Source organism: Dermochelys coriacea, chromosome 18 (assembly GCF_009764565.3).
Source record: "Dermochelys coriacea isolate rDerCor1 chromosome 18, rDerCor1.pri.v4, whole genome shotgun sequence".
Lineage (NCBI taxonomy): Eukaryota > Metazoa > Chordata > Testudines > Dermochelyidae > Dermochelys > Dermochelys coriacea.
The window spans coordinates 8,154,780-8,173,767 of NC_050085.1; the positions used below are offsets into that span (position 1 = coordinate 8,154,780).

General features: G+C 44.4%; 1 protein-coding gene across 5 annotated transcripts in view; it reads right to left on the reverse strand.

Annotated features, from left to right (window-relative positions):
• The window catches only part of UBR4 (ubiquitin protein ligase E3 component n-recognin 4), a 119,602-nt gene that overhangs the window by 13,560 nt on the left and 87,054 nt on the right, over window positions 1-18,988 (reverse strand). For all 5 annotated transcript variants that reach the window (XM_038376453.2, XM_038376457.2, XM_043500215.1 and 2 more), the window contains 19 exons: window positions 18,448-18,605; window positions 17,240-17,349; window positions 16,012-16,153; window positions 14,979-15,060; window positions 14,217-14,390; window positions 13,519-13,640; window positions 12,886-13,083; window positions 12,677-12,757; window positions 10,120-10,207; window positions 9,255-9,382; window positions 8,661-8,768; window positions 8,064-8,183; window positions 4,934-5,124; window positions 4,517-4,690; window positions 3,770-3,869; window positions 2,921-3,139; window positions 2,209-2,322; window positions 905-1,047; window positions 174-299 (listed from right to left, as the gene is read on the reverse strand). In XM_038376453.2, the coding sequence (XP_038232381.1) occupies window positions 174-299; window positions 905-1,047; window positions 2,209-2,322; window positions 2,921-3,139; window positions 3,770-3,869; window positions 4,517-4,690; window positions 4,934-5,124; window positions 8,064-8,183; window positions 8,661-8,768; window positions 9,255-9,382; window positions 10,120-10,207; window positions 12,677-12,757; window positions 12,886-13,083; window positions 13,519-13,640; window positions 14,217-14,390; window positions 14,979-15,060; window positions 16,012-16,153; window positions 17,240-17,349; window positions 18,448-18,605 (2,578 nt within the window). The remainder of the gene's footprint in view (window positions 1-173; window positions 300-904; window positions 1,048-2,208; window positions 2,323-2,920; window positions 3,140-3,769; window positions 3,870-4,516; window positions 4,691-4,933; window positions 5,125-8,063; window positions 8,184-8,660; window positions 8,769-9,254; window positions 9,383-10,119; window positions 10,208-12,676; window positions 12,758-12,885; window positions 13,084-13,518; window positions 13,641-14,216; window positions 14,391-14,978; window positions 15,061-16,011; window positions 16,154-17,239; window positions 17,350-18,447; window positions 18,606-18,988) is intronic.

An 18,988-nucleotide genomic window follows, 5' to 3' on the forward strand; every position in this document is an offset into this window, starting at 1 on the left:
ACGGGGGCATTGTAGACTCTGGTGATCAGTAATGGCTCCTAGTTGTTTGTAGCACTGCAAACTCCATTTGGGACTTACAGTCAGACTTGTTCACACATATGTATCATACAGTAACTCCCCAGCTCATCTATTTTGAATACAAACCAACATTAAGAGTAATATTCTATATTCACCTTGCTAAGCAGGTTGCAAAAGCAGACTCTGGCACGTGGGGCCCCCACACTGGTAGAAGGCCATTACACTTGGTGTTGGCGTTTTGTAGGGCTGCACTCTCCCATTCTTCCCGGCCACGAGCCAGTCTGTATTGACAAAGAGGTTATACATAAAGGGATTACAATTAGTTAAGCTTTTGTCTAATATCACCATCCCCCCACTCTCCTGGATCTTCTACAGTACTCTTCATTCATAGAGCTCAAAATGCTTTACAAAGGAGGTCAATATCATTATCCCCATTTTACAGATAGGGAAACTGAGGCACCAAAAGGGAACATGAATCACCCAAAATCACGCAGCAGGCCAATGGCTAAACTGGGACTAGAACCCAAATCTCAGAGTTCTAATCCGGTGCTGGCCACACTGCCTACCCTTACTTTAAGTAGTAAATGAAAATGGTGGCACTCCATAGCTGCTTAGTTCCATTAACACCCTTTATAAATAGTGCTTTCCAACTTCACAGCACCATGCACTCATTTTAGTTAATGTTTGAAATTACTGTATAAGGTGGCCATAATGAAGTTGGAGGACAGCAGCTGTTGGATGGATGATGGAACAATGATCTCTGGATAACCATGTTCGTGCTGAGTTGCATTTTGCATTGTGTTGGATGTTTAAGGGACATATACCATGCATATACCATGATAGGTAACTTCAAGCACAATGACCCAAGAGACTGATCAGATCTTACCTGACAGCTGCAAGATGACAGTCGTAATGGACAATGTTGAAATGAGAGACTGTGCTGTATCCCTGCTGCTTTCGGGGCTTGTTCTCAAACTCTTCAAGTGCAACCCGCTTGGTGAAAGTGTAAATACCCAGAACCTTTGTAGGCTGTAACAAACCGAAGCTTTAACAACGATGAATAAGGTCCTACTTGAATTGTCAAAAAATTGCAGACGAGTTGCAGGCAAGCCATGGAAAATTGCAGAAAAGTAATAATGGACCTTATTATTTGTGTTAATAAAGTTCATTATTATTTTTCCATGATTTTCTGTTGTCGGCTGTCCGGGATGAGAGTGGGGCAGGGGCCCCTGCTGTCAACTGCCCAGGGCTCCCGCTCTTAGCCCCAGGACAGCCATGGTGGGGCTCCTGCTTTCAAAATTGTGGTGGAAGTCTAATATTGAGGAATCCGCAATTTTTGTAATATTGCAAGTTAGGTGGGGCCTTAGAGATGAAATATTTGCATCTGCAAGCATTTAGTAGTTTGCCACTCATTCAAGAGTTACCTTCCTAGAGATAAGGGCCAGTTATTAGGTTCAAACAAGCTTTTCCCAAGCAACCACTCACCAATTTACATTCCCCACCTGGGAAGGGGAATCATGTAGACAATTAAGAAGTTAGGACTACATTATAAATTGGAGAAAGAAGCCTCTTGGCAAAATATGCCACTAGCAGAAGAGATGGGTGGAGATTACATTCTGCTGAGCCTATACCTCTCCAGCTAAGAACAGAGACTGCTAACCTGCACTTTATACTGAAAGTAGAAGCAAACCACAGAAGATACGCAACTTTAAAATCCATTATTAAGACTTGCACCAAGGTAAGTGAATGATCTAGGTGAGACCCTTCACTAGGGTTTAGCTGTGGTTTCAAAGAGTTTTTTTGTATTTGCATTGTTTGTACTATTCCCCTCCACGGCACCTGTGCAGGAGGGATTGTTACTAAAGCTGGGCTCTACACGAAATCCACTCCAGCTCCTTACTTGAAATAAACATCTCATTCCCTATTCCTTCAGAATTGGATACATAGGAGCTAAGCTGTGCAGGGACAATCAGCTCGGTTTCATGCAGATGGTGAGGGGAAGCCAGAGAAGAGATTTAATGAGTACCATCCTCATTTCCAAAGTACAGCAGAGAACTACAGATCCCAGGAACAAAACCTGAGATCACCTGGCCCTACAGTGTCACGGCATCAAGTCTCTGTCAAGCACCAGGGCGCACACTGGTGATTTTCCTCGTATCACATTAGGGCTTTCCTGCTGCTGTTCTGTACCTGGAACTTATATCCTTCCCTGCAGATACAGCAGGTCAATCCTGGTTCTTCTATCAGCTCTTCCATCTGTTTGAGGAGTGCAGTCTTTGTTACCACCTGGCCCTTTTCATTAGTCTGAAAAAGAGAGAACAAGTCAAATATACTAGGAGAATAAAACCAGAGAGGAATTTATATTTGCTAAATCTCAGAGCATCTTACTTACTGGAAGCAGAGAACATTGGAGCACAGAATGCTGCTCAAGCTGTACAGCTATCACAGGCCTCTGAGCAGAATTGGGAAGCTCCCATAATCTTGCTACTGAGAGTTACCGATCAAGATTAAGTCAGATTTATAATATTTTCAGACCTCAGAGATTTCCTGCAGTTCTATATTACAAAAGGCAACCACCAGCGCATGGAAAGCTGTTATATACTGAACACTAGATGACAAGATTATGGTCAATGGACTCTTGCAGGCGTAACATTGCTATAGTTGGAGCCCCCAAACTGCTAGCATCAGAGAGTTAAAAGATTTCCCACCCTGATACAGGTAAATGACCTTCACTCTTCCAAAAGTCATGCAAAAATTATGTGGCTGGAGCTCTGGTTACTCAATATTTGTCTTGCACTTAACAGACAGACAGACGGACGGACATTCGGTGGCATTTTTAGCAAGATAGGAATACAACATCCACCATAGAGCATTGGAATCCATTACTGTGGATAGGCATTACCGTCATTCCCAGAGTGCCTAAGGCTTTTTGCCTCATTGCCATGGCCATGCGCTTCTTCTCTGCACGTGTCTCCTTTCGGGCTGCATCTATCTTCTTGTTCACCTCTGGATGTTCCCTGAGTGCCTCCAGCAGGTTCTCAGCTAACGTCCCAATACCTTCGTCACTGGACACTTGCTCCAATTTGTGCAGGTTTGTAATGGAGTCTGTACCTATTAGTACCTGTTAGAGATTAAAATACAGCAGCTTCTTCAGGAAAATGTGAGCAAGACCCGAACTATTTCATCTAACCCAACCTGCAGCAGTCACCGATTGACTAGTTAGAGCTTTGGGCCACTACAAGCGTTTTAAGGGGAGTAGTTCACTGCAATGCTACAGGCGCCCAAGACTGGTGTCTCTCAGTCTTCCACAATGCAGCTGATTCATGCCCTAAAACTGCATACCAAGGCTACATATATTGAGAGTAACCAAGAGTTAAAAGGAGTTTGTCATATAAGCTACTGAAGTGAAGCCTATAAACCACCACCTAGACAATAGGAAACCCATCATAGCCAGAGTCTATAGTTCTACCTTGCACTTCAAAGGAACTGGAAACTTCAACAGAAAAGAACGATCTTGAGCTACAGGGAACCAGACTGTACTTAGTCAGAATCTCTCTGCTTGAATGGGCATCGTCAACCCAATAGTTCTTTCCAGACTAATGGATCAGCTGTGTATGAGAACAACGTTGCTCTCCAAACTCAACCACAGATACTACTATGAAAAGATTGATCTAGCTACAGCCACCATATAAGTTCCCAGATACAAGCCAGCCACCTGCTTCCTGATCCGTTTCCAAGACTATATCCTTACCTGTGTGGCAGGATGTTGCGTGGCAAGCCCTCGAAGGAGCCTCAGGATGAAAGGAAGTGCTGGACGAGATAAAAACTTCTTCCATATGTCTGCATCCAAACTACACAGAGAAGGCAAAAACATACAACAGCTGAAAGATAATCGTCAGCACCGAAAGGTATCTAGCTTCCAGCCAACAGCCAGCTTGCACTATACAGGCTGCTAGGAAAGATGGCCACCTTTCTCTCATCCCCTCCACACACACAGATCGTAAACCTACAGTCAGAAGGGCTATTTTGTTCCATCCTGTCTGAGCTCAAATATTTCGTTTAAATTTTAGACATTTATTTATAAAACCTTAATATGGTAAGTGAAATGACGTTCACACTCCCTCCTCCACACTGCACACACTATCAGCCAGCTCCTCATTCAATTGTTAGCTTCAGGTTTTGTTTTAGGCCCATGAGATGACCCTCAGTATGAGAGCTCTGTTTTAGGGTGATGGATAAGATACAGCCAGGAAATGAGGCAAATTGGTGCACCTGAGTAACCAAGCTTAGAGCTGGTAGAGTCTTTAGGTCATCTAATCCACATGTGCCACCACTGTAATTCTGTCCCTTCAAGAGTTTGTTCACCAGAGATTCATCGAGCCTAAACATTTCCAGGGATGGAAGTCCTAACCCTCTCCTTGGAAGACCATTCCATTTGGTGATGATGAAATGAGATAGGAATACACATGGTTACCACACACCACAAAGTGACCCTTACTTCTTTGCACTGGGGATATGCTTTTTCATGTAGTCGAGTGCATTCTGTGTAATGCCTTTCTGGAGGATGAGATCTTTCAGCTGATGCCCATTGCTGTTATTCTTTATGCCAGCTGCTATTTTACAGAAACAGTCCAGGAAAACTTTATCATCTCCACTGTGTTCCTCATCATACCTGAGTGAGGAGAGGAAACAGCAATCAAGTTAGGGCTCTCCTATGGACCCAGTAGATATAATGGTTCACTCTGCAGATTAACACACGCACAACAGCCCAGATAAGCTCTCCAGAACTCCCACCTGCCACCCAGACTCCCCTTCTCCTGTAAATATCCATTAGACTAAACGGGAGCATCCAGGATGCTGATTTATTAAGAATTTTAATTTAATTGGTGCTCTTTGCTGACGTCACAAAACGTACTTGTCAAAGTTACAGTAGGGCTTGAATCGATCCACCAGGATCTGCATTTTCTCCATTTCCCCGAAGGACAGATAAGGGATGATGCGTAACAGGCCTTGCAACACACTAGGATTGGAGCGGACAAAAGTGCTGTTAATCTGATCCAGCAGCATTACCAGCTGATCCTTGTCACCAGTAAGAAGGAGGTTACCCTGCAAAGAGGAGAATGATTTATGTTCAGGATTAACCTATAGGCTTCAGGAAAATCCTCCTATTCCAGTGTTTTACTGACCGTTCCCTATCCGGAGGAAATCAGAGCTTCGGGATCTCAGTAAGACAGCATGATAAAGAACAAGACAGCAACACTATAAGTCTAGTAGTCACGGAGAAACTGCATTTTTAGCAGATTTCCACGTGTCTAATGGAACAGCTGTATCAACCCATCTAATCAATACCTGGCGTCATGCAACTGCTGTTAAAATGTTCTCGGGTCGAAACAACCTAACCCTACCCGAAAGGAGGTCTGACTCAAGCAATAGTAGTGCTAACAGATCCACCGGGCTAATAGTACCCTCAGGGGAGGGAGAGAAGCCCCATTTCTCAGTGTGTCTCACATAGTTCACATTTCAGAGTAGCAGCCGTGTTAGTCTGTATTCGCAAAAAGAAAAGGAGTACTTGTGGCACCTTAGAGACTAACAAATTTATTAGAGCATAAGCTTTCGTGAGCTACAGCTCACTTCATCGGATGCATTTGGTGGAAAAAACAGAGGAGAGATTTATATACACACACACAGAGAACATGAAACAATGGGTTTATCATACACACTGTAAGGAGAGTGATCACTTAAGATAAGCCATCACCAACAGCAGGGGGGGGAAAGGAGGAAAACCTTCCATGGTGACAAGCAGGTAGGCTAATTCCAGCAGTTAACAAGAATATCAGAGGAACAGTGGGGAGTGGGGTGGGGGGGAGAAATACCATGGGGAAATAGTTTTACTTTGTGTAATGACTCATCCATTCCCAGTCTCTATTCAAGCCTAAGTTAATTGTATCCAGTTTGCAAATTAATTCCAATTCAGCAGTCTCTCGTTGGAGTCTGTTTTTGAAGCTTTTTTGTTGAAGTATAGCCACTCTTAGGTCTGTGATCGAGTGACCAGAGAGATTGAAGTGTTCTCCAACTGGTTTTTGAATGTTATAATTCTTGACGTCTGATTTGTGTCCATTCATTCTTTTACGTAGAGACTGTCCAGTTTGGCCAATGTACATGGCAGAGGGGCATTGCTGGCACATGATGGCAGTATTGTAGTTGTAGGAATGCATGATAGAGATCTTGTAGGTGTTTGTCTCTGTCTGAGGGGTTGGAGCAAATGCGGTTATACCGTAGCGCTTGGCTGTAGACAATGGATCGAGTGGTATGATCTGGATGAAAGCTAGAGGCATGTAGGTAGGAATAGCGGTCAGTAGGTTTCCGATATAGGGTGGTGTTTATGTGACCATCGCTTATTAGCACCGTAGTGTCCAGGAAGTGGATCTCTTGTGTGGACTGGTCCAGGCTGAAGTCTCTATCATGCATTCCTACAACTACAATACCCACCTGCTGAAGTGAAGAAACAGATTGACAGAGCCAGAAGAGTACCCAGAAGTCACCTACTACAGGACAGGCCCAACAAAGAAAACAACAGAACGCCACTAGCCATCACCTTCAGCCCCCAACTAAAACCTCTCCAACGCATCATCAAGGATCTACAACCTATCCTGAAGGACGAGCCATCGCTCTCTCAGATCTTGGGAGATAGACCAGTCCTTGCTTACAGACAGCCCCCCAATCTGAAGCAAATACTCACCAGCAACCACACACCACACAACAGAACCACTAACCCAGGAACCTATCCTCGCAACAAAGCCCGTTGCCAACTCTGTCCACATATCTATTCAGGGGATACCATCATAGGGCCTAATCACATCAGCCACGCTATCAGAGGCTCGTTCACCTGCGCATCTACCAATGTGATATATGCCATCATGTGCCAGCAATGCCCCTCTGCCATGTACATTGGCCAAACTGGACAGTCTCTACGTAAAAGAATGAATGGACACAAATCAGACGTCAAGAATTATAACATTCAAAAACCAGTTGGAGAACACTTCAATCTCTCTGGTCACTCGATCACAGACCTAAGAGTGGCTATACTTCAACAAAAAAGCTTCAAAAACAGACTCCAACGAGAGACTGCTGAATTGGAATTAATTTGCAAACTGGATACAATTAACTTAGGCTTGAATAGAGACTGGGAATGGATGAGTCATTACACAAAGTAAAACTATTTCCCCATGGTATTTCTCCCCCCCACCCCACCCCCCACTGTTCCTCTGATATTCTTGTTAACTGCTGGAATTAGCCTACCTGCTTGTCACCATGGAAGGTTTTCCTCCTTTCCCCCCCCTGCTGTGGGTGATGGCTTATCTTAAGTGATCACTCTCCTTACAGTTGACAGATTTCCACTCTATACGGCTAAATTCAGTGCCTTGCATAATCACAGGTTTCAGAGTAGCAGCCGTGTTAGTCTGTATTCGCAAAAAGAAAAGGAGTACTTGTGGCACCTTAGAGACTAACAAATTTATTAGAGCATAAGCTTTCTCCTTACAGTGTGTATGATAAACCCATTGTTTCATGTTCTCTGTGTGTGTGTATATAAATCTCTCCTCTGTTTTTTCCACCAAATGCATCCGATGAAGTGAGCTGTAGCTCACGAAAGCTTATGCTCTAATAAATGTTAGTCTCTAAGGTGCCACAAGTACTCATAGTTCACATTGCCAGTTATTCAGAAAACCAAGTGTGGTTTCAGAGTTCATATGAAGGCACTCTAAAGGACAAGGCAGATTCACCTCTTTCTATGTCAGCTGATCGAGTCGCTCTGACCCAACACACCGCTACCGTGCAAGAGAGTTTGGTAGGAATCTTGCAACGCTTTTGGTTCAATGTCACTCTTCCTCCTTCTGTCCCCAATGCAGTCTTTACCGTTTGTACAAGGAGTCTAAGCTGTGCCATCAGACCGTGGAAGGTCTGTACCACTGAACAAGACATTTACAAGCCTTGGATTCCAGTCAGTATTTCCCTCTCCATGGCACCCAGAACAAACAAACACTTACCTTGTCCTCACTCAGTGGTTCTGCATTAGACTCATCCAATATTATCTCCATGATACTAAGCACCTGCTCTGCCACTGCTGCTCCTCCACTGTCCTTACTCTCCTGCTCAGCCACCAGGGCCTGCATAGAAGATGATATTAGTCACTACAGCACCAACAGCTATCACTAATAGATGACAGAGGGAAAATTGGGCTGATAGTCCTTAGCTTAGACCAGCACTGAGAGGATATTTAAGCTCTCTTTTGGTTGCTACGAGGCAAGTATGACTGAAATTTTGGGTAGCTTAAATACAGCCGAGCAGATGAAAAATTTTCAGAAGTCCTGGTAAATTTGTGCAAGAGGATCCTGTTCATTACTGAGGAAGGGCATGAATGTGATCTCAGCTAAGGTGTGGATAAAAAAAAATTGTGTTACCTGGAATGCTACTCTCCAGGTAACTCGGGTAATCACCCAAAGACATGGACTCCATACTAACTCCGAATCTGTGTTCTTGATGCCACCATCAAGCTACACTGATGGCTTTGGGCACGATTTACCATCCAGCAAAAGGTGAGCCAAGGGTACCAAAATCTACTGTAGGCCAAAATTCCTCCTTACCAAATTCAGAGTTCCTAACATGACATTCAAAGTGTTCATCTCAGGTTTGACCAGGTGCTGACGGTTCACTTTCACTTTCACACAGTAGCTGAACAGTTTTAGCAGCACCTGCAAAGAAACAGAGAATGGGACCTACAAGATATCCATGAAAGGGCTGGCAGGATGGAAGTGAACTTAAAAGCTCCAAACAATCTAGTTAACCCCTTGGAAAGCACAAGGTGTGACCCCTCCAAAACCATTAATCCCAAGAAGATTGTGATTTTCCAGTAAGATTCTCGAACACAAAGAACAGTCATGCTAACAACCGGGGGCCTGATCCTGCAAACTGCTCAGTGCCCTCAACTCCCACAGACTTCAAAGGCTTATTCTGAAGAAGTGTTAACAGAGGGGATTAAAAGGGACAAGGAGAAAGAAAGGAGGAAACTGCTATAATTTTACTAGACATGGATTAGTGAATTTAAACTCTATTGCAATACGTGAGCTGCTGTACAGGAGAGTCGTTGGTAGGCAGCTATTCGAAAAGGAGATTTTTTGACTGCTTATGGATTTACTCTCACAGTCTCTTTGCCATGAGTTGGGGTAGCTCAGACTCACTGTCAAGAGATGTCGGCCTTGTTTGAAATCCTTGATTCCAGTCAGTCGGTTCAACATGCACTCCAGGCCTCCACACTGTGCCATCACACCTGCCATTTTATAAACCTCTTCCTCATCCTCCTCTTCATCTACAGGAAAGAAAGACTATGACAGGAGGGAGGCAGACACATCAATAGGACTATACAGCTGACCATAAGGAGTGAGGCATTGAAGTAAAAAATGGAGATTAAGCTACAATTGCCAATGCCAGCTAGGGTTAAAGTTAAGCAGCTGGGTCAAATTGGAGAAAAATTACCATGAGCAAGAATATTAAAAAAGGATTTTGACACACAAGTTCCTTCCATGTCTAACATGAAGTCTAAAACTCCAAAGTGCTGCTGGCTGCACGTTCCGATGTACCAACTAAAGTCAGAATTGAAGGTCAATATAAACAGTTTCTAATCTCAGGGACATCTGAAGTCAGAGAAAAGATGGTCATGTCATTAAAGCACTGGACTGAGTTTGATTCCAAACAGTGCCAAAAATTTCCTGAGAGACCTTGGGCAAGTTGCTTAATCTTTCGGCACCTCTATAAAATGGAGATGATACTTTCTTAACTCAGAGGGGGACTGTGAGGATAAATTCATTCATGTTTATGAAGTGCCCAGATACTACAATGAGGGGGTGCTATATAAGTAGCCACACTGATATTATAAGCTACAGTGTTGATTATTTAATCTATTCCTGGCACAGGAGGTAAATATAGCAGAAGAAATGTTTGTCAGTGAAATATACGCGCAGTGCTGTAAGGTTAATGGTGCCATCCTTCTGTGGCAAGCCCCACACTCCAAATCTAATTCCAGTTTTTAGAAAACAAATGCCTTACCTGTAGTGGAGTCCAGCGACTCAATGAATTCTTCAGTCGCATCTCCTAGCAACCCTCGCATGCGATAAATGATCCTCATTGGCTCGCCCTGGGGAGAAGAATTAGACAAGTGTCACGTTTGCTATGCTGGTATCTCTAAAAATGACCAGTAGTCCAATGATGTTCCCTTTAGAGGAGATGACAGACAATTAAGCCTCAGTTTCATTTCACCCCAAAGCAGAAGGTAATGCAGGGAAATTCTTGCAAGGGCTCATTTCTCCACTTTTTATCTTTTCTGGAGTCTCTCCAAAACCACATCCTCATAAAACCCCACTAAACCATCATTTAGTCTAGTCAGTTTCCTAACAAGCGCCATTACCAAAGTTGTATGTCTAATTAACAGCTCTCCCTCTTAAGTCACCTGACTTCATGACAGATTCCTTTAGTAATAGGCTGCACTGTGGTATCACATCAGTGAAAGACGTAGCCAAGAAGAAGGGGGCTGATGAGACATGTCTGTCCTCGGAGAAGGTACCTGCTCTATAAATCAACCTTCTCTTCTCAGCTGATTCCATGGCACAATCCTGGAAAAGACTGTTAAATAAATTGGATGGGGTGTTGCTCAATAAATCAGGGACAAAGAGAGGCTAATTAGACGGGTGCTTTTAAACAGACAAGTCTCTCAGCAATGGGAAATAAAGGAAAAAAGAATAAATGGCATTTTGATGAGCTTTAAGTAAAACAGGGTATTAGGAAGTGTGCAAACACAGTAAAGGACTAGCTGCTCCCTTCCTGTGGGAAGGGGGTCAGGTAGCAGGATGCATTTCCAGCCAGAAACACTGGATGAGCGTGTATCACTGAACTTATCATTTTAACACTATAGGTCTGAATACAAAGCAGAAAACCCCCCATAGCTTTGGGAGCAGGAGACCTTGAGAGAAAAAACCTGTCAGAGAGCGCACTAAGCCTAATGTGGAATAAGCAGCGCTTAATGTCATAGCAAATACATAAGCACCGGGAAAGCCCTGGGGGAAGATCTGCTCAAAGGCCATGCTAGAGACCAGCAATTAACACCACAGGGGCCCTGGTAAAATGGCAGATGAACAAAAAAAAGCTAGAGAGAGAGACAAGGGAAACAAAACAGGCCTGAGGTTAGCTTCTTGTGAGCCTGTCTATTTCCTAGGGAACTCAAGATGGAGCTCCAGAAGTGCTTTGGAGCAATGCACACAAAGGAAGACAGATGAAAGCTGTTAGTGACAGTAATGCTGAACAAACTCAGCCTTTCACATCCAGCAGTGCATCTTGGGAAAGCAATACACTGGCTACAGAAGAACATCTCACACAAACAGCACTTCCAAATGCTGAATACATAAAAGAGGTCTGAGGGGAGCACATGGACTATTCAGCCTTGCTTTTTTTGGCAGCTCACATGCACCATGAAGACCAGAACTCATTTCCCCATCCACAGCACTGCTTCTTAATGGAAAAAGGGGACTATCAACTAGCTTCAAGCTTCATTTTGCACCACAAAGGTTTTAACTCACAAGCTTGATCAGAGGTGCTGCCCCAAACGAACAGCACTATACTTCATATGAGCTAGGCATTGGTATTATTTCAAAGCAAACAGAATTTATTTGAATCTGCTGCAGCAGCACTGTGAAATGAAACACTGAGACAGTGACTGAGAACCAGAAAGTGAAAGTGACCAAGTCACATTTTCTTGTTCAAGGTGAGCAAAATGCAAAGAGTAAACTGTGCATAAACAAGAAATATAAAATAAGATTTAAAAAATTCAGTCAGCCTTAATAATCTCCAGTGCTATTAGAAGGAGCGGTAAGGCACACATTTTCTGCATGCAAGATGTACACCGACAGCTTCCTTTTTAGTGCTATCCACTAAACTAAACCCTCACAAACAAGGCAGACACCTTTTGACAGGTGCCCAAGGTATCACAGTAGCCTGACTGCAGAGTGGAAATAGAACAGAGAACAAACTCCTCCCTGCTGTGACAGCTTGGGCAAGTCCCTTAAACTCATGGTCTTTTTCTGCAGAAGTAAGATGGGGCAATACGTACCGTCACCTCGAAGACACATTGTGAGGATTAATGTCTTAAGTTCTTGGAGATCATTAAATGAAAGGCACTACAGCAGTACAAAATACTATTGATATCAGGTACTCTTGCTGCACAGACATTTTAGGCTGGTCTTTGAAATGCAGAATAATGGAGCAATCTGGTGTCCCAGGCGATAGGTATATCAAGCTGCCATGTGCAGATGGAGTGTGAAAGGCAGTGACATAAAATGCAGCTGTTTCTTAAAGGAAGGGTCAGAAAAGTCCTTGTCTGAGAAGCCAGCTCAGATTTCTGCAAGTGCATAAGTGCAGCACGGTCACTATTCTTAGCTACGTCAGCGTTATGTGCTTCTAAACCACCAGTATGGCATGGATGAGTAACAGAAGCGCTTTCCAGTTCCCAAATGAGTGCATGAAGAGATCCTGAGCAACTCGGCACTAGAGACAAAAGCTGACCCCATCTGGTATTGTTTTAAAAAACACACAGAAGGGGGCCACAAGCATATACCTCATTGGTGGGGCACCAGACCTTCTTGTAGACCTCAGCCACAGGCAGATCCAAGCTGATGATCTTATTGTTCACCAGAAGCTGAAAGGAGGGGAAAAAAAAAAATAAAAATCTGAGCACAAGCTCACATCTCTGATGCTGGTCACCAGCCTGCCCAGAAACCTGCCCCCATGTTTCTCAGCATGTGGTCAGCAGCTGTGCATTCTCACCTCCATTCCACTGTCATCCTCCAGGAGAGCCACCAGGTCGCAGTCCTGACAGATTTTGTTCTTGATGTCCCTCATGAGCGGCCCAATGCCAGGCTCGTTACTGCTGTAGGGGTTCCCTGGCATCCTTCCCTGCAAGAAATCTTCCTGCTGGGGATCTTTCTCCAGTGTTACAAAGAACTCAGTCACTTCGTTTTCTTCCTTAAGAGCAAAAGCAAAGGGAGAGTGGGTGAGGATTTCCCTACACACGTCTCTCATCCTCATATCAGTTACCAGGATTTTCTCTAAGACAGTAGAATCATTAGCTCCCCCTGCTGTATCTACACACCTTGAAGGAGATCTGATAATACCAAATCATGTTCAAATTCCTCACCGCACATTAGGGCCAAGCCTCAGGCTTCTCTCCTGCTCAGCAATGGCAAAGGAACCCAGCACTGGTATGGGGTCCCAGAATGGGTCCAGCACACTAGTAGAATTCTACATTGGTTAATATCAAACCAAATATCAGTGGAGTCAGCACAGCTTTGGGATCTATTCTGAAGAAGTGTAAACAACTATTTTGACTATTTTGACAAGCTTGTTTCATTCTGAGGACATACAAGACCTGCCAACGACTGTAGGTGTCTGCTCACTTACAGGATAGATAATACTGCAAAGTCTCTCAAAGATGAACACAGGAGTCCTGTAGTCATCAAGGCTGTAGCGTTTAGCGGTTTCAATACACACTGCCATAAATGCCTTTGTTTCAGATTCTGTGCCTGCAAAGAGAAGGGGGCATTTCATATTAATCTAATTTTTCAGTGGGCTCCTTTTAGCCCAACATATATACCACCTCCTCTAGCAGTAAGTAGCACACTTCAAGGCTACCTCTCTTCTGAAAAGTATCCGTTTAACATAGCTGGGGAAATTGCTATGGGTTCACGGTAACTAACAAACTGCTTTGCATGCTAGTGCCACAGGAGAATGATCCTTTCATAACAAAGCATGAAATTCCTGGGAACTAATCAAGGTCTCTTCCAGGCATTTTCTTTAAAATTTCCCTGTGGCCAGGAATGGCCTGGGGCTCTGTTTGCTAAGTTTATTGCATGATGAAGGGAGGGAGTGAGAGAACCACTGGCCTACATTCGTGTTTATAATCCCAGGGCTAGTATAGGTCATGCCATAGTTTTGAAATGTTGTACAACGTGCTTTAAAACCAACATGACGTGGTGGCCAAAGTCATGAAAATCCTTGTTGTGGGGTCCTTGAAGTTGTTCCTTTGTGGAGCTGCACTACAGGGTCTTGCCTTCTCAGGTAACCTATAGTCAGAATTCCTGGAACCCAGTTGGCTCTACCTGTTGTCATATCCTCCAGCATCTCCAGCAGCATGTCCTGGGTCTCATCAATCAGCTTTGTTCTCTGCACTACCAGCTTCCTCAGGCAGAGATAGCCATTCAGGACTGTGCCCACCAGACGGCTCTTGAAGTGTCGTTTGATGGACTCCACTTCCACAAAGGAAGAGAGAAGCCCTACGAAAACAGGAGAGATTCAGGAACCATGGGACTCTATTTGCTTTGTTAGCTATGAATTACACATGGCCAGCAAATCTAGAACTATCCTGAGAAGGGAACAAGAAAATGAAATGGCCTGCAGTGACTTCTGGTGTCCAGTCTTATTTAGGAGAACATTGGATAAGTAAGATAAAAGATTTCAGGTGAAAAGACGGGCCCATTTTTGGGATGGGGATGGCTTGTATGCTACACCGAATGTGATCAGAGAAGAGGAGAGGGATGGGAGCAATCAATCTCCCAAGTGTGGGGCTTATAACCTCCTCACCAAACTCCACTTGTGGGATTGGGGGCTCTTCTCTCCAGCCTAGGGAGTGTGTCTGAAGAGGGACTGGAAGTGCCACAGTGGCTCTTTTCTCTTGGCTACTCCCCTGGCCTCTTATGTTCAAGCCAGCTCTGATGATATGCAGGTGAATGACTTTACTAACACTTACACCTACCATTGGGGTACAGTTTGAAACACTGCTACATGCTTTTGAAATGCAGCGAACAATGCTGCAGATCTTAATATGTGACCATTATATGGGGGTGGAGGGTGCAACTAAGTACCTGTGAGGCTCTTCAAGGCATATCCCTGCTGCAGGTCAGTGCTGAGTGTGGCTTCCTCCAGGGCAAGTAAACGAGCTATTTCCTAAAAATAACATAAGTACATGACAAAGCAGCAAAGCAAACTACCAGTGCCAGGAATGACTGGCTGATCAGTGCTCAGCAAACTCAAAACAAAAACACCGTGTTGCTAAGGGACCCAGGAGAGGACTGGGGCTGGCTATGTAAAAGCCAGAACTGCAGAACAAAGTAAGACGACAATCTGTCCACTGGTGCCCAAGCTGTATTCCGATTCTCTTCCACTTTCTCATCTCGTTTCTATTACCCATCTCTCTGTTGGTCAACCATCGCACATGCTGGCATTGTTCATTACGCATGATGTGATGTCAGGATGCACCTGGTATGTTCCATTGCACACCAGGGGTACTGTACAGAACTGTGCTTGTAACATTTTATTCAGCCTCTTCAGGTTCCAATAGGGTTTGCTATGGTCTAGGATTGGATTTCACTGCAATAAACTTGAGTATCAAGGGCTGCTGAAACCCAATAACTTGAAAACTGTAACATAAAAACAATTCCCTCCAAACAACCCATAATTCATGCTGGAGGAATTGGAGCAGACCTAATCCTCCTGCTTTGTGGTCACTATTTGCTCTCTGAGCCCGCTCAGTCCGTCAGCCAGTACATGGTATTTTGGCACAGAGCTGCTGCCAAGTCAATGTACCAGACATTTTTGCTCCTTGGCACAGTTGCCTGTGGAGTACTGAAATAAAGGGAAGTGGCCGGCTGGGGTTAAGAGTACAATAGCCATTTCTGCCCATAGTAATAAGCATCAGCTCAGAAATACCAACCTTATACAACTGATCTCATGGGGAAGAAAGAGAAATTCGGAATTGCGCACAAAAGCAAACAGGTGCAGCTCTCAGAGTGCAGAAATCAGGTGAGGAGACTGACACTGTGGGGCTTGAAGGGAACTGCAAGGTTGGCACAAGCTTCCTCGTGCTATTTACTTTGCTTCCTTCTTACATATCCGTACCTTAGTGATGAGGTTGCCAACGTAGGGCAGAACGCCTCTTGCTGCTAGGTAGACCTTCCAATGTGCGGGCTTGATGAGTTTCTGATACAAAGCTAGGTACTCGGCAGCACACTCTCCAGCAATGCTCAGCTCATCCAAGTAGCTAACACAGGGAAACAGAAGTTAACTGCTTCCTAGTGACAAGAAACACTCAGAACTTAAGGATGGTGTGGCAACCTGGGAAATATCTATAATTGTTTTTATAAATATGGTGCATGCCTCTGTGCGTTTATGATGGATTACTTGCTATGGAGTTAGATCAAAAGGGATTGTTAAAGGAAACAAATAAGAAAGGTAAAATAATGGCCTAGATAAGGGCATCCCAATAAATACTCCAAACAATAGCCAGGTTTATAGCTGTGAAGAAACGACTCCTCAACTCCAACCCTGGTGACAGAGCTGTTTTGCCAAGGCTGGGAAGAGAGATCAAACCATTAGAGGACCAGAAAAGGTTGGTGCTTGAGTGGACAGAGAGTGTCAGTGGAAGCTGACAGGCTGGCAATGGAACACACAGACAGAGAGTATGCTGTGTGCAGGACGGTCTGTTTCTCCCAGAGAGGGGGTGAGCTGAGGGAAACTTACAAAACCTGGCAAGGATTGATTACGGCATAAGACTTATTGATTTTACCCATTGCCCTGTGCCGATTGTACCTCTTGGGGAATGAACAAAATGCTTTGATTTGAAGACTGAGTCATTTTAATCAACGTGCTGGTCACAGACCCTAGGAATGAAAGGGCTTAAGGGTGTCCAAAGCAGCTGAGCTAGTCACATTAACATGGATGCGGAATGGTCCAGAGGATCCAGACGGAGAGTGGCTGGACTATGTGGTTCCACTCAGAGTGAGGATCAGGAAGCTAGGCCTGTCACCTAAGGGGTGCAGCACTTGAGAGGAACTGAAAGGGATCTCAGGCATGGTTCACCTTGTTACTGTGATAGATGGTAAGGAAACAAGGTAGGAGAAGAGCTGTAAGGAACCTGCCTTTCCCCATTTGTGCTTTTTCTGTCCAATACCAGTTCTATCAGTGTTAAGTGCTGCTCCTGTAAAGCAGTAAATGCCCAGAGGAGCCATATTCTAGGGATTGAGGTGAGAACTCTTAAAGGAGTGATGGGCAAGTTCTATTGGGAATCAGAGAAATCAAATTATGTGATTCACTCTGGTGCTACAAAGCTAAGCACCTTGTGAGATACCTGGTAAGGAGATCGAGGACCTGCTGCTTCCGGCTGGGGATGGTAGCCAGAGCTTCCACAATAGTGCAAGCAGCCTGCCTGGCAGCTTGTGTTGCAGGAGTAAACAGTACCTAAGGTGGGGAAATTAAAACACATGATGTCATTGGATGCGGATAGATAAACTAGTGACAGTCACTAAAATGAGACCAACATGGGGTCAACTGGTGGCGTAGCAGTAGTGCTCTGTATTGCCATGCCAGAGACCTAGGGATTGTCTACATGAACACTTACTTTGCAGCAAATGGGGGTGTAAAAATCTACCCTGTTTCAAAGCAGGGTAGATCAAAGCGCACTAGAGAACTTTTGGTGCATGGCAGCAGCATCCACATGGACACTTGCTGTGTAGCAGGCTAGTACAGAATAGATTTACACCCAAGCTTGCTGGGAACGAAGCGTTTTTGCAGACAAGCCTTTAGATTTGATTTGAATCTTTCTTGCTCCAAAATTTGGTGAGGTGTGAAAATCACTGTAGGCAGAATGCTAAGCCACACAGAACTAACAGAGAAAATGAACGACCTTGCACTGTTTAATGCCAGCCCATATAGCTGATTAAGGAGTAGTGCTTATGGGTTCTGTGCAGGATTCTTGAAACAAATGGTAACCAAAACATAGTGATTGGACAGGAAAAAGTCAGTGGTTATCACAAGGTCACTCAAAGGTCCAGAGAGTTTTATATGAAGGCAGGAAGCTGGGAGTTCTGTTTTAAAATGGGATTTTCATGGACCCAGCCCTAGGCGGGGTTTTTTCAACCAGTCAGTAGGGCCTCTACAAGTCTGCAGCGGTACAAATACCATCCCACTCTTTCAGTCAGCAAGAAGGGCAATGCAGAGACCTTGTCCTGCCCCAGCTCCAAGTGCTTCCTGCCCTTCCTGGTCATTCCTGAAAGCTTTCCCCCAATCTCAACCTGCTATAAAGAAGTCCTTAAAGGGGCAATCCCTCTTTTCTTCCAGCTATCTGACAACGACCCACTCGCATAAAGGTTGCAGTGGGCATAGTGTCTCCAAACCACAGCTACTTTGACACCTCATGGTTTGCTTGTAAAGCAAATATACAAAGAAACACTACCAATAACCAGTTCTAGAGCTGTGAGATAAAAACCATCAATGATTAAGAAGTTAACACAGGCTACAATTCTTGGGTTGTGCACTGGATGCCTCCAGGATGTTTACCTGTCGCAACCAGTTGTTATGTCCCAGTTTGAGATCCAGAGGGCAGGTTCTTTTCCCATGTCGGCTCATGAACTGTTTCCATTTCCAAACATACTTTTCTGACAAGTAGAGCTGGCGAAGCTCAGTTCTGCTAGGAGCTTTCCCATTGGCTTCTGTACCTAAAATATCAACACAGCTTAAGGGAACTGTCAGCTGCCTTTCCCTATGAACCCTATGTGCAGAGGAGCTTAAAGAGTTCCTTTGCCCTGTGAATACAAACACCCTGCTTTGAGGAAATAGAGGATTCCATGCCGTTATATTTCTTTTTCATGCTGAAACCCTCCAAACCCCTCTAGGAACCCCAGGAATCCTCCTGTGCTCCCTTCCGCTGCCATTTTCAATCCTCTACTGGGCCAACCTTCTTTCTGGCCAAGAAATGCAACACATGACTTCCTTGAGTACTTGTGGCACCTTAGAGACTAACAAAATTTATTAGAGCATAAACCTTCATGAGCTACAGCTCACTTCATCGGATGCATTTGGTGAAAAAGTTTTTCCACCA